Consider the following 27,990-nt stretch of genomic DNA (forward strand, 5'->3'; position numbering starts at 1 on the left):
CAGTAACACAGTAACTTGGTAACTTGGGAATGTGGGTTGATTATGCACATTTCACAGATGAGGAAACTGAGGCTGGGGAGAATGATTTGTCTAGAATTATACAGTCAGAAATTGGCAAGGCTGTCTGACACTAACATCTGCGGTACATAATTTCTGGTGGGAGCATTGTATGGGGACTTCTGTCTCTGAGGGGACCTAACCCCAGACTTTGAAGGACTGATACCAAGTTTTGGGGCTGGTGCCTTGAGGTCACCCAGTCCAGCCCTCAGCTGTGGCCTTGCCTCCCAGAGGCAGAATAGAGCTGTTGGCAGGCCCTCCCACCAGCAGAATCTCTGACTCTTCACAGCATCCTTGGAAAGCAGGCATTAGGATTCCTATTTCTCAGCTGGGGAAACTGGAGCTCATGATAGGAAGCATCTAACATAAGAGAGGAAAGAGTTGGGACCAGAACTTTGGCTTTGACACCTGCTGCCCCCTCACCTTCTCCTGGGTCAGGGTGAGGCTGCCATGTGGGCGTGGAGGTGATTCAGGCATGGCACGTGGGCGGGCGGGCGCTGCAGCTGTGGTTGGTGGGTGTGGCCTGCCAGGCGCCCAGGGTAGGTGGCCCAGCCAGTTCTGCCTCTGAAGCCTCATTCCAGCCATCACTCTGCCTGTGATGAGAGCCTCCTGCTGCCTCAGCCACAGTCCCACAGGGGGGCCTTGGGCCCGGGACATGTGGTAATCTCAGAGCAAGGGCAGCCACTGCCCCTGGGACCTCGCTAGGTAAGTCGCCAAGCAGGCAGTCAATGCTCTTCAAAGCCTTAGGGCAATTCAGGGGGAGCCCACCGAGAGGACCTGAGGGGTCCTCTGGGCCCTGTCTGCCCTTTGTCGATAGTCCTCAGGGGAGGGTTGGGAGGGAATATGAGCCTCTAGCAGGGGAAACAAAGTTAGATGTGGGCTCTTGGCCGCGGGGAGTGTGTGAGCACAGGTTCTGATGGACCCAGGAACCTTCCCCTTGAGGCTTGGGGATCTGGGAGAGGGAGAACCCTCACCGCTACCCAGGGGCACAGGTAAGGCTCCTGTCTTCCTAGCAGCCCCTGGGATGTGGCCCTGTGGGGCAGGAGGGTGATGGGCCTTCAGGATGGGGTGAGGGGGCTCTAGAGCTTGAGAGGGTCAGGGCCCAGGCATTCCAGGTACTGGGCCAGCAGGCGTGGGGGCTCCCTTGTGGCTGTGGGCCTGGCCCATCTCCCAGGGAAGGATATTCCCGTCACCATTAGGACTTGGGAGGCACAACCTCCTACTTCCCAGGTGGAAGCCTGATCCAGAGAGAGGAATGCCGAGACATCAGAGTACAGCTGGTGAGAACACAGGGCTCACAGGTGACTCAGGGACCTAATTACAGCTGCCACAGTGCCAGTCCAGAGTTCTCCTGAACCTCTTTGGCTCTAGCTGCCCAGTACTGCCCACACTCATAGGCTCAGGGCAGAGAGGATGGAGCAGCCAGCTGTCATGCACAGAGATAAAGGGTCCTTGGGGACCATTCAGCCTATTTTTCAGAATAGAAAACAGAGTCTGAAGGAGATGTGGGAGACAAGCCTTTCCCTTCTTCTTTACTCTTGGCTTTCACTCTGTGCCTCTGGCTGCTTATGGTTATCTCTCAGTGGGCTGCCTCTGGACGCCTGTCCTCTGGGGCTGAAGGCCTCCCCTGAATGACTCTTCTGGAGGTTGCTCACTTTTTGTGTGTAGGGAGGCTGTGACATTTCTAAACCTCACTCCAGTCTGATGACAACCTGTTCCCGACACTTCCTCCAGGAAGCTTTCTTATTTGGGGCAGGATCACTAGTGGCCCCAACTCTACTCCACCCAACTGGGCTCTTCCAGAAATCTGGCCCTCACTCCCACCTCTGAGGCCTTAGGGAGTTCTCTGAGGGCTGCTGAAGCTGAGAATGGCCCATTAACTGCAGTCACCGCCTGTCCGCACAACCGTTTCCCCTGACCATCTCAGCCTACACGGCCAGCCCACACGTCCCCATCCTGATGGTCACTGCGGTAGCCTCCCCCAGGCCCTGGCCTCTGGTCTCCCCATCCCCAACACAGCCTGCTCTCTCTAAGGGGGCTGCCTCCAATGTAACCCGTAGCGTTCAGGATCTGCCGCAGCTCCTGACTGGTATTCCAGATTCTCACAACGTGGCCCATCCCGCTCTCAAGCCTTTTGCTGCTAGGGCTCCCCATGAATAACCAGGCTCTCCAGCCACCTGTCTGCTTGGGTTGCCCTTCCTCCACAGTCTCCTCAGGAGATGGGTCAGTCCCTTTCCAGCCTCTCCCTCCTAGTCCAGCATGGGATCCAGCCGTACTGATTAAGTGGGTCTGGACTGAGGGGCTGCCTCCTCCGCCTCTGGGGAAGGGGGCTCAGTTGCTCCCTCCAGCTGGACAGTCACACAGCTGGTTACACTCAGCTTTGTGTGGACAAGAGAGAGATAATCAGTATGTTAGCTACAGAGACCACCAGGGGGCTGAGACCAGAGGGGCTGAAGCTGTGTTATTAGGAGCATAGGGTCTAGAGCAAAGGAGGTGACAAGTCCTGTTCTGTCGAGGAGAGCTCTGAACTCAAAATCTGAGATGAGCTTTGAGAAAGCAGAGTGTACTCTCAGCATTCACCTGGTGATTGATGGGGCTGGAGACGAGGTCTTGAGAGAGGCTGGGGTGTGGCAGTCTGTTCCTGGGGCCCCTGCTGGGCTCTCCCAGGACCCACAGGAGCAGGGATGCTGGAGCAGGGGAAGCTTCAGGGACAGTCTCCTGGTCCCTGGCACAAGTTGGTGGCCTGGTAAGGGAGAGTGAGCTCTCCATTCTAGGGGGTGTAAGCAGGGGCCACAGGGAAGCCTGAAGCCCCCTGAACCTCCTTCATGCCCTCCCAACTTGAGCATCTGTGCTGTGATTGTGTTCCAGCCATGAATGTCCACCCCAAGGAAATGATGCCCCTCATGGGCAGGAAAGCTACTGTCCCCAGTGGGAACCCTGTGGTCCCGCAGGAGAAGAGGCCAGCAGAGATCACCCCCACTAAGAAGAGGTAGGACCAGCAGGCTCAGGCCTGGGCGCTGTGCTGTGAGGGCCACCAGAGGAGATCTGGCGCCCACTCTCAGGGAGGAAGGGAGCCCTTGCCCAGGGTGGCCCTGAGAGTCTCAGTCTCATCTGTGGTGGCGGGGTGCCCAACGAGGTGTAACTGGAGGTGGGACGGAAACACCACACCGCACACTCAGGGGGCTGAGTTGGGAAGTTGGTATGATGGGAATGACCAGGGAGGCCTCCCTGGTGGGGTTGGGGCACTGAGGCAGGAACATTCAGGAAGGCTCCTGGGGGAGGTAAGGGCTTGCTGGAGCCATCCTCGAGACAAGGAGCAAAAGGTGGGTGGAAATTTCAGGTGGCCGGGACCCCACTACCGGGTGTTATTTTCAGGCACATCCACTGTGTGCCCAGCTGGGCTGTTCACCCTCTCCAACACCACCTGTGTAATGGGGACACCAGCAATGGCGCCGGCTCATAGGATGGTGGTTGATTGGGATCATGCCATCCAAGTGCTCAGCATGGTACCTGGCCCGCAGTTTGTAAGTGCCCAGCACATGTTGGCAGGGAGAGTGTTTTTGTTACCTTGAGCTTCATCTTCATCCTCATCATTTTCATCGTCATTCCACAGGGCTCCTGGGAACTGGGCAGGGCTGGGATGGTATGACCCCTCCCTAGTAGGGAAAGAACTTCTCCAGGGTCACACCTGGCCTCTGAGCTGCCTCCACTGTAGTCCCTCCACCCTCTCAGCCTGTTTGGTGTCCCTCAAGCCTGAAAGCCCATCCCACCCCAGCTTTGCTTCCCCTGGCCTTGGAGTGGGCCCCCTGGTCTAGGTTGGCCCATTTACCCTGCCCCCTCAGCCCCTGACCCAGGCCCATACTTGGGCCAGAGGAGAGCTTGGTGCTGTCCCTTATGTTGGTCTGAGTAATAATCACTGAGGTTTTCTGTGCCTCAGCTCCAGAGCTGGGCCCAGGGGGGAATCTAGGACACAGAAAGAGTGCCTGCCTGCCCACAGTCTGGTCAGTGAGAGGAGCACCACGGAGAATGTTGGAAGTACCCTGGAGAGAGGTGAACTAGGCAGGATAGGGCCTGAGGAGGGCCAGTAACGCTAACCCTGTGGGCAGTCTCAGGGCACTTCCTGGAGGAGGTGGTGTTAGACTGAATGGTGGCAGGTGGAGAGGAAGAAAAGGGAATCATGAGCCGAGGCTGGGATAGGGACCAGTGAGGAGTCCCATGTGGTTGAAGTGCTCAGTGGGTAGGGGAGTTTGAGGAGATGAGTTCCATTGGAGCTGGGTCTTCTTGGTCGTCAATTAAAAAGATTGGACAAAACAGAGGCAGTGGGCAGCCATAGAGGGTTTTATGTGAAAGGGAGGCATGGTGAGATTTGCGTTTTAGAAAGGATACTCTGGGTGATCTGATTGGATGAGAAGGTTGGGAAGCCCAGGTGGTGAGGTCTGAGCCTGGGTGGTTAGGGGTGGAAAAAAGGGGAAAAATAAGAGAAGTGTTAGGATCATGGGATCCACGGGGTCAACTATGGGAGGGGAGGGAGAATGAGGAACAAAAGACATCCCCTTCCTCTGCTGGGGGACCTGGAGGGATGAGGGGCCATCTGTGACATGGGCATGCCAGAGGAGAAGGGGCGAGGTCAGCAGGAACAGGCCAAGTTCAGGTGTGAAGCTGGCTGAGAGGTGGCTGAGGGACATCTCCATCCTGGAACACAGGAGAGGAAATCTGGAGATCAGACAGGTCTCTGTAGTTCCGCGGGGCACCTGGATCTGAGAGGGCTTGTCTGGGAAAGAGCAGAAATATCCTTGAGCTAAGCCACCAGACACCACGGCCTGCCTCTCTTCTCCTTCCTCTCCAGTTCCCAGGGGAGGTTGAATCTGGGGGAAGGCTTGACGACAGGATTTCAGGAGACTCCCAGGCTCTTCCAGCAGTCAAGCTACGTTTTTTGAGCCAATCCCTGTTCATGAACTGAACCTAGCTCTCGACTCCACTCTGCCTATGCCTTATTAACCAGTCAAGGGCGTGGGTGTGGGATGTGACCTTTCTTAGGAAGTGTTGGCCCCCTTCTCCTTCCCAGGGCTCTGGGAGGACCCTTGTGTGCTGTGCCTACTTCTCCCAAGACCCTGAAAATGTGGGCAACTCCCTCAGGACTGAGGATAGGACTCTTCAGGTCTGAAAGAAAATGAAAAGAAAAATTATATGTAACTTAAGAAGGCATTCCTGACCATTAAGGAAATACGTACTAATGGTGGCATTTAGGGCACCAAGAAAATCTAGATTGGGGAGAGACTTTTGGAGAGGTTTTTCCTGAGCCATCGTGTCACTCCCTGTGAGGAGCTGTCACTGTGACCATCTTCCTGGGCCTGGGGATAGAGATGCAGGCTGCTAAGTACTGTGGGGGAGTTGGCTTCACAGGACTAAGAGCCCTTGGACATTTCTTGGGACAAAACAAGTATGACAGGCTCCTCCCCAGCCCTGGGGCTGCTCATGAGGATAGTTCTTTGCTTGAAAAAGAGATGGAAATTCAGGAGAAATGGTGTAGAGCTGTCTGCTCACCCGAGTTAACAACACCCAGGTGGTGCCCTTGTTCTGGGCCCAGAGTAGGAATACACAAGCAGCACCTGCTGCAGGTCAGGAGCCAGGATGTCACAAGACCTCGCCAAATGCTCGTGATGGAGGGTGAGAGGTGGCACGCACAGTGGCAGGTAGGGTGAACATGGGGCAGGCCCTTGTGGTCCAGCAGCTCCCTGCCCCAGGACTTAGATCCTTGCCCACAGTCAGGTCCTCTACAGCCTGGCTCTCACCACTCTCCTTCCCAGCCCCCGAAGACTTCCTTTTTCAGACGCAGCCCTCAGCCTCCTTCCAGGTGCTTCTCTCGTGCTGCTCTCTCTGCTCCCATGATTCTCTTCCAACCACAGGTCCGTTACAGGACCCTGCCCAACTCCCACCCTGACAGAGCACAGAGCCTTCCCCCTCCCGGTCCCCAACTGGGAGGACCTTCTCCTCTCCTGAGTCCCTGGAGTCTCTCTCAAGTGGTAGCATAGTCATCAGGATGATGTCTTTGCTCTGGTTGAAGACTCCGGTCAGGGCCTCTGGAAAGGTCATCTCTTTCCTCCCTGCCCCCACATTTTCTACACAGATGTACTGGTAGTTTTGAGTGGGTGAGTCAGTGAAGGAGCAGGTGAGACAAGGAGAGAAGGAGTGGGTGGGTGGTGAGTAAGCAGACCGGGGCTCGGCGCAGTCCCTCAGCGTGAGTGAGGACACTTCCCGGTGAGAGGAGGGCCTGCTTCTTCCCTTCCCTTGGGCCCTCAGACTCCAGCCCAGGAATGGGTAAATGCTTTCATGATTTAGTTTTCTGAACCATTCTTAAGACCCCTGTCGGCTCTGGGAGAAGGCCCTGAGAAGGAGGAAGAGTGGAAGAGAGGCAAAGGACCCCTCCACAGCTTCCTGTGCAAGACTGGGAACGAGAGGTGAGGAGTCTGGGCAACTGAGAGCCCAGCGGGAGTCGCTTGAAGGCTCCAGACAACATTTACAGTGTAAGGTTGTGTCGGTCTGTTTGCTTATTGGTTCAGTTCACCTGTCTCTCCATCTGTTCACCTATTTATTCACCCAACTACTAATTCCTCAGTTCCTCCCTCCCTCCCTCCCTCCCTCCCTCCCTCCCTCCCTCCCTCCTTCCTTTCCTTTCCTTTCCTTTCCTTTCCTTTCCTTTCCTTTCCTTTCCTTTCCTTTCCTTTCCTTTCCTTTCCTTTCCTTTCCTTTCCTTTCCTTTCCTTTCCTTTCCTTTCCTCCCTCCCTTCCTTCCTCCCTCCCTCCCTCCCTCTCTCCCTTCCTTCCTTCCATTCACCCATCCATTCATCCTTCCATTTATCCTTTAATGCATCCATCCTCTGGCATCTATCCCACCAGCCATTCTTCTTTTCACTCATTTGTCTTTCATTCATCACCTATCCATCTCTCTGCTCATCCATTTAGTTAGGTCTTCTGAGTGGAGTTGGGTTCTGGTGAATCAAGGATGAAACAACCGTAGTTTCTGCGTTGAGGCACATGTTGTATGTATGTGTTGTCTGGAGTAAGAAAAGCAATGGGCTCATTGTGCTAGGCCTGGTCTGATCATTGAGGCTAGTTCTGACCAACCCACTAGAATAATAACTCTGTGAGGGGAGAGATTTTGCCCACTTGTTCACCACTATATCCCTGGTTCCTAGAACAGTGCCTGGCACATTGTAGGTGCTCAACAAATATTTGTTGAGTAGATAGATGTACTATAAAGAGCCCAGACAGGTAGGGATAGCTTTGGGGTGGATATTGTTGAGGCACAGCAAGGGGTAGACTGGATGACCTCTGATGCCCATTTCAGCTGTACAGGCCATGAGTGGATGATCCCAGGGCTTTCCTGCTCCAGAGTCCAAGCCTTGGTCCAACCATTCCTATCCTTTCCATCCACTTGGCTCAGAGGTGGATGACGAGAGACTACCTGGAGTCACACGAGGCAGAGGCAGAGGCAGAGGCAGAGGCAGGATAGAACTCAGGCCTCAGGCACCAGGCCAGAGGTATACTCCTCCCTTTGTCTTCTCTTTTGGAAGAAAAATCTGATTATAGGTCATATTCCTCTTGATGGACAGGAGACAGGAAGGTGAGAGCACCATGTCAGCCAACATTGCCCTCATCCCACTTATGCCCATTTCTGGGTTAGTTGAGCCTCCAGGCTTGTCTATGCCTGGGTCTCCCCACCTGCCACTCCCACCCCAGGAGGTAGCTATGTTGGATGGCCTCCCTCTGTGGCTAATTCCTGGGGCTGGTTGACTGGACACAGGGCTGAAGGGCAGAGGGGAGGGCAAAGCAGCATGGATGGTGGTCTGAGCCATGAGCCTGGACATCAGGAATCAGGTTCTTTGACTAACTTGGCTTTTATTCTCAGGGGTAATGATGGATGAGCTACTTCTCCATACTGGGCCTTGGTTCCCTCATCTATAGAATGGGCCACCATTCTTTTCCTGCTCTCCTCCCTTCTGAACTCGATATGGCTGGGGCAATGCTTTGGAAACTCTTCTGGGGCCTTGTGTATTGATTCTTCTGGGTCTTCGAAGGAGGAGGGTGGTAAAGGTGCTTAGCAGAGAGGCTGGCGCATCAGGAGTCCACAGTCCAGGCCTGGTCATGGAGCCAACACTTACACTGTAGCAGCCGTGGTGTGGGGGTGTTGCTGCAACAGAGGTCAACCTCAGCCCAATCCTCATCAATCTGGTTGTCAAAAGAGGCGTGTCTCTGAATGTGATTGTGGGTTCTGAGAGCATGTGTGTGTGCATTTGTGGGCGTGTCTGAAGGCAGGCTGAGGCTGTATCTGGCTGGGGAGTTGCTTCTTGGGTGTGTGTCTTGCCCCTCATGGGACAGTGAGTCTTTCCCCTTCCCTGGGGCTCTGAGCTCACGTCTCTCTTTCAGCCCCAGGAAAGAGCGGCCCTTCACTCGCCCCTCCACTGCTCCTCACCTCCACTGCTCCTCACCTCCACTGCTCCTCCCCTCCACTGCTCCTCACCTCCACTGCTCCTCACCTTCACTGCTCCTCACCTCCACTGCTCCTCACCTCCACTGCTCCTCACCTCCACTGTCCAAGTGCTTTCCTGAGCTTTCTTTCCTGACAAGGGTTCCCAGCATGAGTGATGGTAGAAGAGGATTGAGTATGGGCGTGGGGGCTGTACCCAAGCAGACATTATAACTCCAGCCCTTCACCTCTCCCTCAAGAGCCAAGAAGGTCCCTTATAGATCTTGGGACTTCTCCAGAAGTGTTTTGCTTCAGACCTGAGACAGGAATGGGAGTTGGGGAGGGGGCGGAGCATGGAGGAATTCTCTCCTGTTGCCATGTTCCTCATCTCTGCTGAGTCCTCTGCACCTGGAGGCAGCTGTGTACAGGAAAGCCTCTTCAGTTGGTAGGCCACCCCAATAGAGACCACTGGATTCATCAACCAGTATTTCTAGTGAAAAGTCAACCAGACCCAGCTTTGAACCCAGGCTCTGCCATCTATCTGCTGTGTGACCTCAGGAAAGTGGTTTGACCTTAGATCCTCCACATGCCCACCTGTGAAATGTGGGTGAGAAGAACAATACCCACCCCACAGGGCTTCTGGGAGGGTTAGGCCAGACCATGTGGGCATGGAGTCCAGCACGGAATTGGTAGAGTGTGTGGGCACCTTGGCAAGGTTGCAGGACATGCAGGTGGACCGAGCCTGCCCCAGCTCCAATGGCTTTGCTTGGTTGTCCCCCAGCGCACACTTCTTCCTGGAGATAGAAGGGTTTGAGCCCAACCCTGCTGTGGCTAAGACCTCTCCCCCCATCTTCTCCAAGCCTATGGATTCCAACATCCGGCAGTGGTGAGTATGACCCACTGCCCAGCCCCCTGTCCCAGCCGGCCCTTAGCTTGAGAGGATGGAAGTGATTGGTCCTGGGCTGCATGGCCAGGCTTGGTTGTGGCATGTTAATGTTGTTCATTTTTAAATTTTTTAAAATTTAATTGAGAGGAGGGGAGATAGAGAGACAAACTCCCACATATGCTGCAACCGGGATTCATCCAGCAAACCGAATCTGGGGCCATGCTCACATTCTAGTTATTTTTAGTGCCTGAGGCAGTGCATGGGGCCAACATGCTCAAATCAATCAAGCCAGGGCTGTGGGAGAGGAAGAGAGGAGAGAGAGAGAGACAGAGAGACAGAGAGAGAGAGAGAGAGAGAGAGAGAGAGAGAGAAGGGGAGGGGGGAGGAGGGGAAGAAGATGGTCACTTCTTCTGTGTGCCCTGACTGGAAATCGAGCCCAAGGCATCTACATGATGGGCCAGCACTATACCATTGAGCCAACTGGCCAGGGCTAATGTTGTTTATTTTTAAACTTGTCTCTTTTTCTTCTCTTCTCTTCCCCCTTCCCTCCAGCCTCTCTGGCAACTGTGATGACATGGACTCCCCACAATCTCCTCAGGATGACATGACAGAGACTCCATCCAATCCCAACAGTCCCAGGTGAGCTTGGCCCTTCCGTCCTCCCACAGTTCCTGCCAAGCAGGTACCAGAAAGACAGGCGCTGGACCCTGAAAGAAAGAGAGGAGCGTCCATTCCCGGGAGGCTGTAACAAATGTCTGGGCCCATGGCTGTGATGTAAAAGAAGTTTATTGTGAGGGGAGTATTCCATTTTATAAACTATAAAAGTAATACCTATCTATCCTTGTATGCAGCAGAATGAGAACTTAACACAATGCCATATATGTAAGTTTAAAATACATGCATACAATCAAACATCAATGTGCACTTGGCAAGAACACATATTTATACAAACAAAGGATACACATCAACACGTTACCAGGTATGCCTATTTGGAGTGTGGGGGCGGGGAGGAATAGATAAAAAAAATTCAAACAGCACAAAAAATGAAAATGAAAATTTCAGCCCTAGCTGGTTGGCTTGGTGATAGAGCGTCAGCCTGGTGTGTGGAAGTCCTGGGTTCGATTCCCAGTTAGGGCACACAGGAGAAGTGCCTATCTGCTTCTCCACCTCTCCCCCTCTCACATCTTTTGCACACATACTCTCTCTCTTTTCCTTCCCTCCTGCAGTGATGACTTGATTGGAGGGAGTTGGTTCCAGACACTGAGGATGGCTTCATGGCTTCTGCCTCAGGCACTAAAAAATGGCTCCAGTTGCAACGGAGCAAGGGCCCCAGATGGGCAGGGCATCGCCCCTAGTGGACTTGCTGGGTGGATCCCCGTTGGGGTGCATGTTGGAGTCCGTCTCTCCCTCCCCTTCTCTCACTAAATTAAAAAAAAGAAAAGAAGAAAAGAAAATGAAAATCTCGTTCCCTTAATCCCATACTTTCAAGATCATCACTACTAACAGTTAGGCATATATCCTTCCTATTTATTACTGTGTGTTTCCAAATATACATCTTGATAAAATGTGGCTGCATTTGGATTAGAAGGGGAGACTGCACAGGGCACCATGGCCTCCAGGGGCCCGGAGCACAACTGGAAGGGGTATTTTAGGCATTGTGACAGGCACATGGAGATGTTGGGAGTGCGGGGTCCTGTAGGCACAGCAGCTCTGGTGGGGTCGGGGAGAGAGTGGGGTGGTGGTGCACTTGTGATGAGTTGGAACATTTTTCTGGCCTCAGTGCAAACCTGGCCAAAGAAGAGCAGAGGCGAAAAAAGAAGCGGCTGAAGAAGCGCATCTTTGCAGCCGTGTCAGAGGGCTGCGCAGAGGAGCTGCTGGAGCTGCTGCTGGAGCTGCAGGAGCTTTGCAAGAGGCGCCGCAGCCTGGACGTGCCGGGTCAGTGCCTGGCCCTGGCGGAGGGTGCAGGGCGGGGCCTGCTTGGCTCCTGCTGTCCACCTTCCCTCCCACCAACCCACGGGGCTGGCGTGCGAGGAGCTGGAATGCTGGCTTAGGGACTTTGAACCTGACTCTGAGGGCAACGGGGAGCCATGGAGGAGCTTAGACAGGGGAGGGTCATGGTCTGACTACTGCCTGGAGGGAGGATGGGGGTGGAACTGGGGAAGGTTGCCAATGTCCAGGCAGAGTTGAACCCCCAGCAGCAGGGCTGGGGGCGGGGGAACAGCACTTCAGGTAGTGGCATGGGCAGGACTCACGGGAGTGAGGGAGAGGGAGGAGTCGGGTAGTGCCGTTGGTGACCTGACGGAGGTTGGAGCCCACGTTGTCTGGGGGACTAGGGGAGTAGCAGGTTAGGAGGCGTGGATGAGCTCTATCTGTAGGCTACCAGGAGCGAGCAGGCTGGGGATTTCAGGGTGTTAGACCTGAGGTAGACAGTGGGAAGCCGTGCAGTGGGTAAAGTTGCCCCCTACCAGGGAGAGGGTAAAGAAACCAGAGTGAAAGCCCTCTGGGTTTCACAGTAGCTCTCCTGGGCCTCTGCCAAGGAAGAGCCTGCAAAGGGGCTGGAGGAGGGTGGAGGTGTGGGTGCGTGGGCTCAGGGGGCCAGCAGGGGGCGCGCAGCAAGGTCTGGAGGTCTGAGGCTGCAGCTCCCACTCCCTGGCCTCCCCTTCTCTGAGCCCCTCCTGTGGCCCCCCTCCGTGTCCCTGCCTACAGACTTCCTCATGCACAAGCTGACTGCCTCAGACACAGGAAAGACCTGCCTGATGAAGGCCTTGCTGAACATCAACCCCAACACCAAGGACATCGTGCGGCTCCTGCTCACCTTTGCTGATGACAATGACATTCTGGACAGGTTCATTAACGCCGAGTATACCGAGGAGGCCTATGAAGGTACCTGCCTGTGGGAGGGGCGTGTAGACAGCGGGTGACATCCAGGCTGTGCAGAGGCATTGCTGTCACTAAAAGCCGAAGCACATGTCATGGCACTCAACACATAGCAGGCACTCCTCTCTTCCTTCCTGCATTGTGCAAATAAATTTCAGCATCCAATCACATGCCAGGCATTGCTTTTAGCACTGAAGTGCCGTGGTCAACAAGACAGGTGAAGGCCACTGCTCCCAATAAGGTAATTCTAGATCAGCGGTTCTCAACCTGTGGGTCGCGACCCCAGCGGGGTCGCCTAAAGCCATTGGAAAATACATAATGCATATCAGGTATTTACAACCCGAATCATAACTGTAGCAAAATTACAGTTATGAAGTAGCCACCAAAATTATTTTTTAGTTTGGGGTCACCGCAACATGAGGAACTGTATTGCGGGGTCACGGCATTAGAAAGTTTGAGAACCACTGTTCTAGATGGACAATGCTTTGAAAATAAAATGAAAGAAACAGCCCAAGATAGAAATGAACTTGGCACATGAGTGCTGGAAAGAAGACTGGAGATGAGGTTAGAGAGCTGGATGGGGCCAACACATGGCAACTATTAGTATCATCATTGTCATTATTATTAACTCTCCCATTTGGGTCTCAATTTTGTGGCTTCTCTTTTAGGTGGGCCAGGGAGGAAGCAAGGAGACCCCTGGGACAGTGTTTCCCTTCTCAAGAAATACATTGTAAATAATCAGTAAGGGGGATCCCAGGTGAATATTTGGAGTCAATAAGCATCCCATTAGGATCTTATGTGGTGCTTGTGGCAAAAATGATGGGCTCAAGTATTACTGGGTGCTTGCTGTCTTGATACGCCAGGGGGCACTACACATCTCACCTTTTTTGCAGGTGGGAGTATACTTTGGGCCCTTAACTTTTCTCATGGGATAAAGTTACTTTTATTCTTATTTATTTACTTAAACTCTGAAGTTTCGTAAGGGTTTTGTGTTACACACACACACACACACACACACACACACACACACGTCAAGGATTGTGAAAAACTACAGCTATCAACTGGAAGAGAGGAAACCCAGGGAAGAGTGTTACAACTGAATGCTGAACTATGTACTGAGTTCCCTGGTTGCAAAAGCAAACCAGGAATGAGCTGTATCGTGTGTTCAGCCTGTCACTAGGGATTGATACTAGTCCTGTAGCCAGTGCCTCAAGCTTCTCTGTCCTGACTCTTCTCCGCTTTTAGTCCCCTTCTATCTCCTTCTTTCTTCTTGTTGGCATTGTAGGGACTCACACACTCCTCTTTCTAGCAGCACGTTTTCCTTGACGACAGGGATAGACTCGGTCTTCCCCATAGTGGATTCTTTGGTGCCCTTGGGGTCTCACATGAGAGGTGCTTAATAAACATTTTTTGAATGGGTGGAATAAATGAAGATTAGTGTCTTTATTAAGGTTTTGCTGCCCTGGCTGTAAATCCTTACCGCTCTGCTTTCTGAGCCTCTCCTTGTCCTTTCCTTTCATGAGTATGTGTCTTGCTGGTAGGGTAGTGGTGGGCTGTGGGCACACTCTCTCTGCATGGTGGGAGAGACCATTTACTCTTGTCTTCCCGGACACCAACCCCTGCTCTTCCCTCTGCTGACACCTTTCCTTCTGTATTCTAAGCACTTCCTGCTACTTGGGACCATAAGAGTAGCATTTTTCCATACTTCGGGCAATCACTTTGCCTTTCTGAGCCTGAGTTTCCCCGTCTGGCAGAAAAGGATGCCATCACAACTTTAAAAATATTATTTATAGCATTTTATCAGGGGCCTTTAGAGACTTACTAAAAAAACCAATTTATTCAATCAAATTCTTTATTAAAAAATTTAAGCATACATTTGAAATATTATCATAATGGACCTCTAGATATCCACCCTAGCAATTTATTTATTTATTTATTTATTTATTTATTTATTTTAGCGTGTGCGCATGCACACACACACACACACAAGAGAGAGAGACACACACACACACACAGTGACAGGAAAGGAGAGAGATGAGAAGCATCAATTTTTTTTGTTGTTGTCATTAATTGCTTTCTTATATGTGCCTTGACTGGGGGGCTCCAGCCAAGTCAGTGATTCCTTGCTCAAGCCAGCGACTTTAGCTCAAGCCAGCAACCTTAGCTCAAGCCAGTGAGCCTGTGCTCAAGCCAGCAACCTTAGGGTTTTGAACCTAGGCCCTCAGCATCCCAGGTCAACACTTTATCCACTGTGCCACCACCTGGTCAGGCAGCAGGTCATTTCTAGTTACATAAACAGCATATGAATAGAATTTCATTATAAAACACTCAAATATTTTAATTAAGTTAAAAAGGAACTCTTCACTTGTTTCTTTTTTCTTTTTTTTCTTTTTTTTCTTTTTTTATTTTATTTTTTTTAAATAAATTTTTATTAATGGTAATGGATGACATTAATAAATCAGGGTACATATATTCAAAGAAAACATGTCTAGGTTATTTTGTCATCAAATTATGTTGCAAACCCCTCGCCCAAAGTCAGATTGTCCTCTGTCACCCTCTATCTAGTTCTCTGTGCCCCTCCCCCTCCCCCTAACTCTCTCCCTCCCTCCCTCCCATGTCCTCCCTCCCCCCCCACCCTTGGTAACCACCACACTCTTGTCCATGTCTCTTAGTCTCATTTTTATGTTCCACCAATGTATGGAATCATGTAGTTCTTGTTTTTTTCTGATTTACTTATTTCACTCCTTATAATGTTATCAAGATCCCACCATTTTGCTGTAAATGATCTGATGTCATCATATCTTATGGCTGAGTAGTATTCCATAGTGTATATGTGCCACATCTTCTTTATCCAGTCTTCTATTGAAGGGCTTTTTGGTTGTTTCCATGTCTTGGCCACTGTGAACAGTGCTGCAATGAACATGGGGCTACATGTGTCTTCACGTATCAATGTTTCTGAGGTTTTGGGGTATATACCCAGTAGAGGGATTGCTGGGTCATAAGGTAGTTCTATTTGCAGTTTTTTGAGGAACCACCATACTTTCCTCCATAATGGTTGTACTACTTTACAGTCCCACCAACAGTGAATGAGGGTTCCTTTTTCTCCACAGCCTCTCCAACATTTGCTATTACCCGTCTTGTTGATAATAGCTAATCTAACAGGAGTGAGGTGGTATCTCATTGTAGTTTTGATTTGCATTTCTCTAATAACTAATGAAGCTGAGCATCTTTTCATATATCTGTTGGCCATTTGTATCTCTTCCTGGGAGAAGTGTCTGTTCATGTCCTCTTCCCATTTTTTTATTGGATTGTTTGTTTGTTTGTTGTTGAGTTTGATGAGTTCTTTGTAAATTTTGGATATTAGGCCCTTATCTGAGCTGTCGTTTGAAAATATCAGTTCCCATATAGTTGGCTGTCTGTTTATTTTGATATCAGTTTCTCTTGCTGAGCAAAAACTTTTAATTCTGATGTAGTCCCATTCATTTATCTTTGCCTTCACTTCTCTTGCCATTGGAGTCAAGTTCATAAAATGTTCTTTAAAACCCAGGTCCATGATTTTAGTACCTATGTCTTCTTCTATGTACTTTATTGTTTCAGGTCTTATATTTAGGTCTTTGATCCATTTTGAATTAATTTTAGTACACGGGGACAGGCTGTAGTCGAGTTTCATTCTTTTGCATGTGGCTTTCCAGTTTTCCCAACACCATTTGTTGAAGAGGCTTTCTTTTCTCCATTGTGTGTTGTTGGCCCCTTTATCAAAGATTATTTGACCATATATATGTGGTTTTATTTCTGGGCTTTCTATTCTGTTCCATTGGTCTGAGTGTCTATTTTTTTTGCCAATACCATGCTGTTTTGATTATCGTGGCCCTATAATATAGTTTAAAGTCAGGTATTGTAATGCCCCCAGCTTTATTCTTTTTCCTTAGGATTGTTTTGGCTATTCGGGGTTTTTTATAGTTCCATATAAATCTGATGATTTTTTGTTCCATTTCTTTAAAAAATCTCATAGGGATTTTGATGGGAATTGCATTAAATTTGTATATTGCTTTGGGTAATATGGCCATTTTGATTATATTTATTCTTCCTATCCAAGAACAAGGAATATTTTTCCATCTCATTGTATCTTTTTCGATTTCCCTTAACAATGCTTTGTAATTTTCATTATATAGGTCCTTTACATTCTTTGTTATGTTTATTCCTAGGTATTTTATTTTTTTTGTTGCAATCGTGAAGGGGATTATTTTTTTGAGTTCGTTTTCTAATATTTCATTGTTGGCATATAGAAAGGCTATGGACTTTTGTATGTTAATTTTGTATCCTGCGACCTTACTGTATTGGTTTATTGTTTCTAATAATCTTTTTGTGGAGTCCTTCGGGTTTTCGATGTATAGGATCATATCATCAGCAAAAAGTCTTCACTTGTTTCTTACTCTTCTCTTCAGGGATAATTACTATATGCTTTGAGGATTTCCCTAGGCTTTTGACATATATGTGTATGTGCCTATAGAAATAGAAAGCATTATTTATTCATTTCTCTTTATTTAACATAGAATAATATTGTACTGTTTGTATTCTACAACCTGCTTTTTGGGAGATTAACTATATGTCTTAGACACCTTCTCATGTCAGAATATTAAAGTCTGCCTCTTCTTCACCTGCTTAGTCTGAGTGTAGCCGTACTGGGGCTAATTTCACCATTTCCCTGATGACAGACATCCAGGTCATTTCCAATATTTCGCTATAACAATGTCGCAATGCATACTCTTGTCTATGACCCTATGCACAGTGTCCTTGTATTTTAGGAAAAGACTTTGAGTTGGACTTTCTGGGTCCAGAAGCATGCATATTTAAAATTAGAATGGTTACTGACAAATTTGCCACCAAAAGGTATTACTTTCCTCTCCCCTCAGAAGGGGCACCAAGGGTAATGTTTCCCCCCACTATTCACTATTTATTTGTTTGTTTGTTTATTTTTGTCTTTGACCATCTGGTGGGTGAAAAATATTAACTCATTAGGTTCAGATTTTCATTTTCCTGATTACCAGTGATTCTGAACATCTTTCACTTTTTTTATTGGCTATATATATTTTTCTCTGAGAAGTGCTTAATACTCTTTTCTTCTTTTCTTTTTAAGTTGTCTTTCTTATCTATTTGTAGGGCTCTTAATGTATTATAAGCTGTAACAAACACACGTCTCTTTTGTATGTTCAAATATTTTCCCAGCCTACCAATTGCCATTTAACTATTTTTTAAGGTGTTTTTTGAAATACAGAAATATTTTATTTCTATGTAAACAAACACCTAAGTTTTTTCTTTATGGTTTCTGCATTTTGGATCTTGCTTAAGAGTTTCTGTACTATGTAATAGGTTACTTATAAACAAGTTTTCCAATTAAGAATGCTTAGTTCTTTAATCCACCAGAAATTTATTTTTATATATGGCAAGATGGCAGCTTTTTGGAAAATGCTGTTTCTGGTGGGATATTCTTCAAGCCTGGAGGTTCTGAAGGTTCCACCAGCAGGGTTGATATCCCTCCCCCACCTCCCTACTGGGAGTTCCTGTTCAGTGCCTCAGTCACTGGCACCGGCCACCCAACACCCAGGCCAGCTACCTGGGCCTCACCAGAGACACCCTTCATTCCCCAAGCCCCACAGACCATCCTGGGACTCTCTCCTAAGGTCCTTTGGATTTCATTATCTGTTTCTCCACTGAAGCAACAGTTCCACTAAGTCTGAGCTCTTTCTAAGACATCCTTCAATTTTGCAGCCAGAGTGATCGGAAAAGGCACATATACAAAACCTGAAAACTCCGGTCATGTCACTTTCCTGCTTCAACACCTGGTGACTTCCCATGGCCCTTAGGATAAAATTCTAACCTCTTCACTGGGGTTATCAGGCTGTGAGCTGGCTCCTCCCAGTCTTCCTAAACATACCTGATGACAGCTTAAAGGCCACTTTTGGGAAGCTGCTCACCCCTTGGACTGGATTAAGAGCTCCTGCTCTGGTACTATAGCGCCTCAACCTCCCTGTAGATAGCACTTAATTTTCAGAGAGACTGTGTCTTCAGGACAAGAATCAAAACTGCATCCCGTGAGTACCATATCCCCAGCTCCAGGCTCAGGACCACAGAGCAGGTGCCCCATAAATATTCCTTGCTTTTACATAAGAATGAATGAAGCAAAGAATACAGCTGGGACTCGTGGTAGCTGTTGACAAGACCAGACAGGCAGTTTATTTCGACATGGCTCCATGGACGGTAGGGAGGCCAGAAGGGGAAAGAAGCCAGACAGGGTTGTCACCGGTGGTCTCAGCCGCTGAGCCCTGCGAACACACCCCACTCTGTCTACAGGGCAGACGGCGCTGAATATCGCCATCGAGCGGCGGCAGGGAGACATCACAGCGCTGCTCATCGCTGCGGGCGCCGACGTCAACTCCCACGCCAAGGGGGTCTTCTTCAATCCCAAGAACCAGCACGAAGGCTTCTACTTCGGTGGGTGCCGCCAGCCGGACAAGGGCTAATGGGTGGGGCCCAGGAGGAGGGTGGAAGGAGGGGCTATCGGCTCTGCTCCTTTCCCAAGAGGTGTTAGTGGGCTCGGTATTGGAGACCCCACTGCGAATTTCTGCCGGCTCAGACTTGCCCCGGAGAGCGGAACCTGGACCAGGGTGGGAACAGGAGTAGATCCATCTGAATTGGACCAGATAGAGAGGGGCTGGGGAGGTGGGGAACCTGCAGTCAGGGTGTATCACCTGGTAGTTTCAGAGGCACTCAGGTGGTCTAAGAGGAACAGAGATCTGGGAGGAAGAGCAAGGAGAGAGCCCTGGTTTATAGGCGAAGAGACAGGTTCTAAGCAGAGAAATGATTTGCCCAGTGTGGTATGGAGTGGATGTAGGTGTCCTGGCGGCCAGCTCTGTCCTCTGTCCTCTGTCCTCTGTCCTCTGTCTTCTGTGCTCAGTGCCTCTCAGGACTGCAAAAGGGGAGTCAACAGTGTGAGGGTGAAAATTCCCTCAGCGACAAATTAGAGAGTCCAAAAGCAATTGGGATTAGGATATTCTAGGTGAAAAATATTTTTTAAAATGTGTAATTTAGATATAGTCAAATTCACCCATTTTATTTACAGTTCTGTTCACTTGCACAAATGTGTAACACTGTGATCAGGATAGGAAACGAACAACTAAAATTTTCTAGTACCACTTTGTAGTCGACCCTGCTTCTCACCTCACCCCAGCCCACCCTGACTGACTAGCAACCACTGACCTGTTTTCTCTTCGGGATGGTTTTGAATCAGTAGAACTAGGTGGTTTGGGTGGCCTTGTGGACAGAGTCTTGTCCAGTCCATTACCGAGCATCAGGCCTGCTTAGATCCACTGTTGGGAAACATTAGTTGGGTGGATTGAAGGAAGGGGACAGGATGGAGTTTGGGAGGTAAGCCGCAGGAGACCTGCTATCCAGCCCTGGTTTTGCCTCCGGCTTACTGTGTGACCCTGTGTGAGTCACCTGCCTTCTTTCTTCTTAAATATTTGTTGACTACTTACTGTATACACTAGGCACTGTGCTAGGTGTTTGAAATATATCAATGAATGAAACAAAGATCCCTGCCCCAATGGAAGTTTCATTCTCGTTGGGAAAGAGACCATCAATAATAAATGCAATAAATAATGTTAAGTAATATGTTAGAAAATGATAAGTACTATTAAAAAATAATAAGTAAAGCGGTAGAACTGGAAATAGAATTCTAGGACAGGAAGGAAGTGAATTTCAATGTTAAATATAGCAGTTAGGGTGACTGATTGAAAAGGTGACATTTGAACAAAGAGTTGAAGGAAGTAAGGGAGTGAGTGATACAGATATCTGAGAAATAGCACTGCAGGTAGAGGGAACAGTCTGTGCAAAGGCCCTGAGGTAGGAAAATGCTTGGTGTGTATAAGAAGAGAAGTTATTGCAATGATCTAACTTTAGTTTCTCCCCATACAAGGGGAGCTGGGAAGAGGGACAGGAAACCTCAGCAGTCAGTCCTACCGAGATGGTCAGGATATGGACTTTGGCCCTGGAACTTGGGGAACCCGGCTCTGGTCTATGAGAGAACTGAGCCCCCCGTGCTTTTCCCTCCAGGTGAGACACCCCTGGCCCTGGCAGCATGTACCAACCAGCCCGAGATTGTGCAGCTGCTGATGGAGAATGAGCAAACAGACATCACCTCGCAGGACTCACGGGGCAACAATATCTTACATGCCCTGGTGACAGTGGCCGAAGACTTTAAGACACAGAATGACTTCGTTAAGCACATGTATGACATGATCTTGCTGAGGAGCAGGAACTGGGAGCTGGAGACCATGCGCAACAATGACGGCCTCACCCCGCTGCAGCTGGCTGCCAAGATGGGCAAGGCTGAGGTGGGGCTTGGTGGCAGGTGGGAGGGCGGGAGGCACTAGTCCATCTGCCATCCCAGGGGCCCCATGGGTCACACTTTGGCCAGGGGAAGTTCTCAGCCTTAGGTTTGGAAGTATAGTTATGGCCTGAGGTGGGTTTGTTCCAAGTGACCACACAGAGCTGCTGAGATGCAGTGCGTGGGCCCGCCCTCTACATTTTAGTTCCGGACATTCCATGTTTTTTTTTTTTTAATTTTATTTATTCATTTTTTAGAGAGGAGAAAGAAAGGGAGAGAGAGAGACAGAGAGGGAGAGAGAGGGGAGAGAGAGACAGAGAGAGAAGGTGGAGAGGAGCTGGAAGCATCAACTCCCATATGTGCCTTGACCAGGCAAGCCCAGGGTTTCAAACAGGCAACCTCAGCATTTCAGGTCGACGCTTTATCCACTGCACCACCACAGGTCAGGCCCATTCCATGTTTTTATCTCTTGCACTGGGACCCCCTGTTTCTGGGGCCAGAGTGGGGGAGCCTTAAGGTTGTAGTGACATAATATTTTGAATGCCTTGTGGCTGAGGATTCCTGTGTGGCAAGATGCTGAGTAGAAGCTGACTGTTTGGTCCTTGGGGCCTTCAGCCTCTCCTGAAGACAGGAGTCCCAATGCGCTGCTACTCCTCAACTTTGGGGAGACCCCAGCCTGTCCATCAGGTTGAAACTCTGAGCCAAGACTGCAGCAGAATATGTGGCTGCTTATGACCCTTTGTGCCTGTGTGATGTGTCCGTGGAACTCAAGGCTTGACTGGGATCCTTGGTGGAGACTTGAGCTGGGGCGGGCTCATAACTCTTGGTGGCCAGAGCCATGTGTGGTGTGAGATCAAGGTTGGAGCAGTGGGGAATGGGTGCCCTTAGGGCATTGTGTCCCAGTCCAGTGGTCAGAGCTGGAGCTCACAAGGGACCTTTTCATTCTCCTGGTGGGGGAGGAGGGGATGGAGAATGGCTTTGACAAAGGAGGAATTGTGTCCCTCCCCCTTCCCTCCTCTTGCTTCCTCCCTTCCTGTGCTTAAGACGCAGTCCCTGTCTTTGGGGAGAACTGTCTTGTCCCTAGGAGCCCTCTGCTTGGGCTGTAAAGACATGGCTCCCACACGAAATGAGATGGGAACTCCACTGAGTCTCATGAGATCACTTGCTCTGACACTGCTCTCTTTAACAGGTCCCTCCTGAGTCTTGGGTTGGTGCCTCAGGAAGCCCTGGCCCTCAGGGTCCCAGGGTATCTCAGGGTTCAGCTTTTGGAGAGTAGTGAGCTGGAGAGCTGTGGCTGTCCATGTGGCCTGCCCTCTGGAGCCACCCAGGAAGCTTTACAGGATACAGGTGTCTGGGACCCCCTCCAGAGATTTGCATTGAGTTAATGGTGTGGGGTATTGTAAATGTTCCCCAGTGACCTAATATGCATCAGAGTTTGAGGATCACTAACTTAAGGTGGGTCCCCCGGCTTCTCTGTAAGGCTGGTGTCCTGCATCACCCTGTGTCTGGCCAGAGTCGTGAACCTCAACTGGCAGGGTCTTGACTGAAGGTGGGATGTGGAAGCTGGAAAAACTTCTAGCTTCTTCTCAGATCCAGGCCAAACAAACGATTTCTCATAAATATCAGATGCTAGATTCTTCACTGCACTGGGTTTTAAGAGCCAATTGTGTAGTCTCCCCACAGTGTGCAAAGGGTCTTTGCACCTTTTATCTCTGGTATTCACAACCCCTGCCGAGATGGGCAGAACAGTGAGTTTCTCATCCATTTCATGGATAAAGCTGGGTCCAGGGGTCACAGTATCTGGTGCAGAGGCGAGACTCAATCCATCCTTGATGAGAGCACCTTCCTGGCTTTTTTGGCCCCATGCTCTGTTCTGTGGCTCCTCTTCCTGACCTTAGATCCTAAAGTACATTCTCAGTCGTGAGATCAAGGAGAAGCCACTGCGGAGCCTGTCCAGGAAGTTCACCGACTGGGCATATGGGCCCGTGTCGTCCTCGCTCTACGACCTCACCAACGTGGATACCACGACGGACAACTCGGTGCTGGAAATCATTGTCTACAATACCAACATTGATGTGGGTCTCCCTGAGGGCTGGGGGAGGTCAGGGCCGGAGGCTGGGCTCTGGGGACACTGGGAAGACCCCATATCACTACCTGGACATGTCTGCAATCCTCCATTTTTTTCCTTTAGTGGGTGGAGTTGGCACAATATAGATAAGACCTGTATGGAGTCACTTGTGCCCAGTGGTCCTTGGGTGAGGGTCTCCTGGCCCCAGAATCATGGGAGGCATGGGGGCGGGGATGGCTGGTGTTTACTTTCTCCATCTTGTTTCTCCCCCATTTCCCTATTCATTCTATATGACCATACTTAGAATTCCTCTTTCCCCTACACTTGGCCCCAAATAAGGGTCAGGGAGTTCATAGCTGTGGCAAACAGGGAGGCCAACCTGGAGGAGGCAAGAGGGAGAGGTCAGTGAAGCTGGAGGGCAAGAGAGAGGATCAGCAGTGAGAAGTTTTTGGCTGTGGCAGAAAGTGCTACAGCAGACTGGGTCTTCATTCTTTACGTTTTACCGAGGATCATGCTTCCCAGAACCCACCTTGTCTGGGGTCTTCAGGACCCTCAGGGCAGCCCGGTGGGTAGGGCAGTTTGAATAATATCAGTTGTATAGATGAGGAGATGAAGGATCAGAGACAGTCATGGGCTTTCCTAAGGTTATACAGTGAAGAGGGGCTAAGTTGGATCCAGAGCCGCAGCCACACTCCTTCCTTATAGCCTTCGCTCCCCACTGAATGTCAGATGCTCCTGCTGGAAGACCCTGGTGTCTGGCTGCTGCCTGGGCCCCCTGGCGAGGAGCCTCAGGAGCCCTAAGTAAATTACTCTCCTGACATTTCCTGCTAAACCAGTCCATTGGACTTAATGACTGGCACCCCTGCCAGGGGCAGTCCTGACTCAGAGCTTCCTTTGTAATGACGGCCTCTGACAATGTCCGGCCCCCCCCCCCCCCGTCTCCATGGTGACTGTGGTGGTCTACCCCTAGAACCGGCATGAGATGCTGACCCTGGAGCCTCTGCACACGCTGCTGCGTATAAAATGGAAGAAGTTTGCCAAGTACATGTTCTTCCTGTCCTTCTGCTTTTATTTCTTCTACAACATCACCCTGACTCTCATCTCTTACTACAGACCACGGGAAGAGGAGGTATGTGGGCCCCTTAATTGGGGGGATGGGTGGTCAGAGCTACAGAGCCGCCCCATGTGCAGATGGGGAAACAGGCCCAGAGAGGCCGAGAGATTTTCGTGGGCTTCCCTAATTGTCCTTCACAGTTTTTAGGGAACTGAATATGTTCATATGGCTTAGCTGGGCTGAACCCTGGATGCTCAGCCCAGGCTGACCTGTACTGGGGTAGACCTGGAAAATTAGGAGGCTTGAAGCCCTGGCTCTGTCTAAATCTAGAGCTGCTTGGGTGTTTCTGAGGTGAGGGCCACAGGATATGGTGTAGGGGAATGTCACTTACACCACTCTGTGCCTTAGCGTCTATTACCCAGGGCTCAGAGTTTCAGGTTTATTTAATTGTGATGAGGGCCTGTGAGCGTCTGAATGTGGATGAGTTCTTATAAAGACAAATGCCATGAGATGTGAGGATTGTTAGCATGAACTGGATCATGTTCCTCACGGTGGAGATCTGGGCACTGCAGCTCCATCTCTAGCCCTGTACAGAGATTAGGCTTCCTGCTAGCTGCTGGCCATTCTGAGGGGTCAGCATGTGTACATGCATGTTCCCTCCAGAGCTGACACCACCCCTGCTCTTCTCACTCCCTCTCTTCACCGTCCCTTCCTTCCCTTCTTCCCAGGCCCTCCCACACCCCTTGGCCCTGACACACAAGATGGGGTGGCTGCAGCTCTTAGGAAGGATGTTTGTGCTCATCTGGGCTGTGTGCATTTCTGTGAAAGAGGTGAGTGGGCCACGAAATTCTCCCAGACTGGCCTGTGGTGCTGGCTTGTGACAGCTGGCATGGTTTCGATTCTATCATCCTTTGCCATTACTGCTGGGGTGGGGGAGGCTCTGGGGGAGCCATTTTCTTTCTAAGCTTTAAATTTCTCAGTCACAAAATGGGAATAAATAAATAAGCAGGCCTATTTTACCTACTTCATCAGTGCACCCCTCCATTCATCTCTCCATCTATTTGTCACTTATCCACCCACCCCAGCCACTCAGCAACCCCTCCTCCTCTCCCCTCTGTCTACCCATTCAATCCCCTGCCCTCTCATTGACCCAGCCACTCATTCATCCATTTGAATACCCATTCATCCTTACCTACTGTCCTCCTGTCCTTCCATCTTTCCATCTCTTTATCAATCAACCACTTGATCGACCCATCCATCTAGCCAACCAATAAGTCAAAACATATATTTTGAACATCATCTCATGTGGTTACTGGCAGAAATGATAGCAAGGAGGAAAGACTGTGAATGAGTTCGCAGTCTGGTAGGGGATTTCAGAGGGACGCAAACAGCTAGACTTTGAGATAGATGGTGAAAAGTTCCTGCGTTGGGTTGGGACCAGTGCTCAGAGGAAAAGGGATGACTTTTACTGGGGACAGGGGAAGGAGGAAGGCTGAGGGCAAAAATGGCACTTCTTCTGGTAGGTTTGGGCATGAGGACAATGGGGGAAAGGTCATTACAGGGCGGGTGTGGGGAACAGCATGAACAAAGACTCCAACAGTGGGAAGCTAAGCTATACAGGAGTGGGCAAAAGTAGGTTTCCAGTTGTGAGTATGTGAAACAGTTTATTTTTGTATTGTTATTTATTAATTATTGTATTAGTTATTATTATCATTAACCTGCTTTTGCCCCCTGTATTTGGGTGACGGCAGGTAGCTGCATGCTGTGCTGTTTTCCAGGTTCTGGGGTGAGACTGAGGGTGACAGTGAGAGATACACGAAGACTAGGGGAGCATGCACTCCTCCCCTGGGGTTGCCTCTGTCCTCCGGGCACAGGTCCCCTCTGTAGCTCTCACCTGGGCTCCAGCTGGGCCTCACACACTGATCTCAGTCCTGGATAAATACCCCCCTCCCTTAAATCCTCTCAATGGAGGAAGAGGCTGAAACTTTTCTTTCTCTTCTGGCCTCAGGGCATCGCGATCTTCCTGCTGAGACCCTCAGACCTGCAGTCCATCCTTTCGGATGCCTGGTTTCACTTCGTCTTGTAAGTAGGTCTGTCCCCTTGGACCACCTCTCAGGCAGGGCTAAAGTCTTATATGGTGGTAGCTGAGTCCCTCTGGAATAGCCACCCTACCGTGTCACCATGTCCCAGTCGTCTGCCATACTCACATGGCCAGGGACTTCCTCTCTTACTTTTGGTAATAAGAGGCACGTAGATGCCTGTAGAGAAGTCCAGAAAACCCTAGAGTAGTGCTCACCCTCTGGCTGCAGTGATGGCTGACTCCACCCTGCCACAGAGCCCCAGGTGGCAGGCAGCACGGGAAAGGCATGAAGAGGCTTAGCAGTGCTATTTACTTTTTTATGAAGGGTTCCAGCCCAGTTCCTCCAAGTTGCTCGGGGTCTAGAAGTTGCCATCTTGGACCCTGGCAGATCAGAGCTGGAAAGTACTTGAGAAATGATTGAGTCTCATCTGCAGGTATGAAAACTGAGGCCCAGAGCAGGGAATTGAGTAACTCATAGTCACTCAGAACTTCAGCGGTATTGAAGCCAGTCACAGCCTCTATGTCATCTTCTCCTCGTGCTAGTGCAGGCTTGGCTACCAGAGGGCCCTTGCCAGAAAGCCCAGCTCAGCTCTGTCTGAATGAGGTCATGTGCGACTGACATCTAAGGCTTACACGACCCATCTCTAGCTGAGCAGAGGCTGATTGGATCTGTGGCATGCGTAGAAGAATGTTGGCTTCATAGCTGCTGAAGTTCCTGTCTGGGAGGCTGGGTCTATAGGATCTTGAATCTTGGCCTGATATTTCCAAACACCTAGGCTTTTTATTAAGTATGTACCTGCCTTCCAAAGGCATAAACCAAGTTCTTCATCCCTGTGGGCAGGTGGGGCGCCCAGATACTGCAGTGAGTGGATAGGCCAGGTACAGAACTGCCCCATGATGCATATCACACGAGAGTTTGTCACCTTGGAGAAAGTATGGTGATTCCAGAGAAAACCCCATTTGTACAGCCACTGACTTTAGGGAAGACGAAAGGCACCAGTGCATTGTCCTGCTTTTCTGCTGCTTCATTGCTCTGTTAGTGTAGATGTGCTTCTTCACTTCGGTCCCAGGTGCACCGATCACCCAAATATTTGCTTTTCACTGCACGAGAAAAACCAGGTTGCCTGCATCCTGACTTTAACTAGTTACATATTTTATAATGGTGGAGACTGGCTGATGTATAAGCAAGAGAGGTTTTTTTTTTTTTAATTTTTATTATCCAGATGTCTACATAACCAATGGTATATGCAGTGTTTAGGAGTAGATTTTGATCTTGTGTAAGTTGTATATATTGTATATTAAAAATTTTAAGTTGTGGGAAAATACACATAACGTAAAAGTTCCCATCTTAGCCAATGTTAAGCGTGCAGGTCAGTACTGTTAATTCCTTTTGCATTGCTGTGCAGCCAATCTCCAGATTTCTTTTCATCTGGCAAAACTGAAACTATACCCATTAGACAACAGCTCCCTACTGCCCTCTCCCCAGCCCATGGGGACCACCATTTTACTTTCTATCCCTATGAATTTGACCACTCTTAGGATGTTATTTAAGTGGAATCATACAGTATTTGTCTTTTTATGACTGGCTTATTTCACTTAGCATATATTGTACTTTTTTTAGAAGATAAAAAGTAAAATTGAGGAATTTTTGTTATGACTGGCTTTTAAGTAGAGGTGTTGTCAGCTTTTATCATTTTGGTTAAAAATGCAATCATTCATTGCATCCTCAGTCTACCTCAGAGGTTCCAAATTCTATGTGAGAATCAGAAACCATGGGGGTGATTTTAAGAATAGGCAGCCTCCTGGGCTGCACTTCTGGTCTTCTGAACCAGAATCTCCTGGGGGCCTGGGGATCTGTGTTTGTAAAAAGTCAGCTGCAACCAGCTCACTGCTGGCCCGACTTGCATCTGGCGATGTAGTCTGGATTTTAAATAGTCTAACACAGTGGTAGTCAACCTGGTCCCTACTGCCCACTAGGGGGCATTCCAGCTTTCATGGTGGGCTGTAGTGGAGCAACCAAAGTATAAATAAAAAGATAGATTTAATTATAGTAAGTTGTTTTATAAAGATTTATTCTGCCAAACTTAGCGAAAATCCAACATAAAGTACTTTGTA

The 27,990-nt window shown here is 49.6% G+C and overlaps 1 protein-coding gene across 1 annotated transcript in view; it reads left to right on the plus strand.

Annotated features, from left to right (window-relative positions):
* Positions 1-634: 634 nt before the first annotated feature.
* Positions 635-27,990, plus strand: part of TRPV3 (transient receptor potential cation channel subfamily V member 3) — a 32,890-nt gene continuing 5,534 nt past the window's right edge. The window contains exons 1-12 of the mRNA XM_066263025.1: positions 635-762; positions 2,926-3,046; positions 9,306-9,410; positions 9,963-10,049; positions 11,191-11,345; positions 12,117-12,293; positions 18,639-18,779; positions 20,400-20,680; positions 22,572-22,748; positions 23,712-23,870; positions 24,524-24,625; positions 25,804-25,877. Coding sequence (XP_066119122.1) covers positions 2,928-3,046; positions 9,306-9,410; positions 9,963-10,049; positions 11,191-11,345; positions 12,117-12,293; positions 18,639-18,779; positions 20,400-20,680; positions 22,572-22,748; positions 23,712-23,870; positions 24,524-24,625; positions 25,804-25,877 — 1,577 coding nt within the window. The 5' untranslated portion in view covers positions 635-762; positions 2,926-2,927. The remainder of the gene's footprint in view (positions 763-2,925; positions 3,047-9,305; positions 9,411-9,962; positions 10,050-11,190; positions 11,346-12,116; positions 12,294-18,638; positions 18,780-20,399; positions 20,681-22,571; positions 22,749-23,711; positions 23,871-24,523; positions 24,626-25,803; positions 25,878-27,990) is intronic.

This window comes from Saccopteryx bilineata, chromosome 2, assembly GCF_036850765.1.
Source record: "Saccopteryx bilineata isolate mSacBil1 chromosome 2, mSacBil1_pri_phased_curated, whole genome shotgun sequence".
Lineage (NCBI taxonomy): Eukaryota > Metazoa > Chordata > Mammalia > Chiroptera > Emballonuridae > Saccopteryx > Saccopteryx bilineata.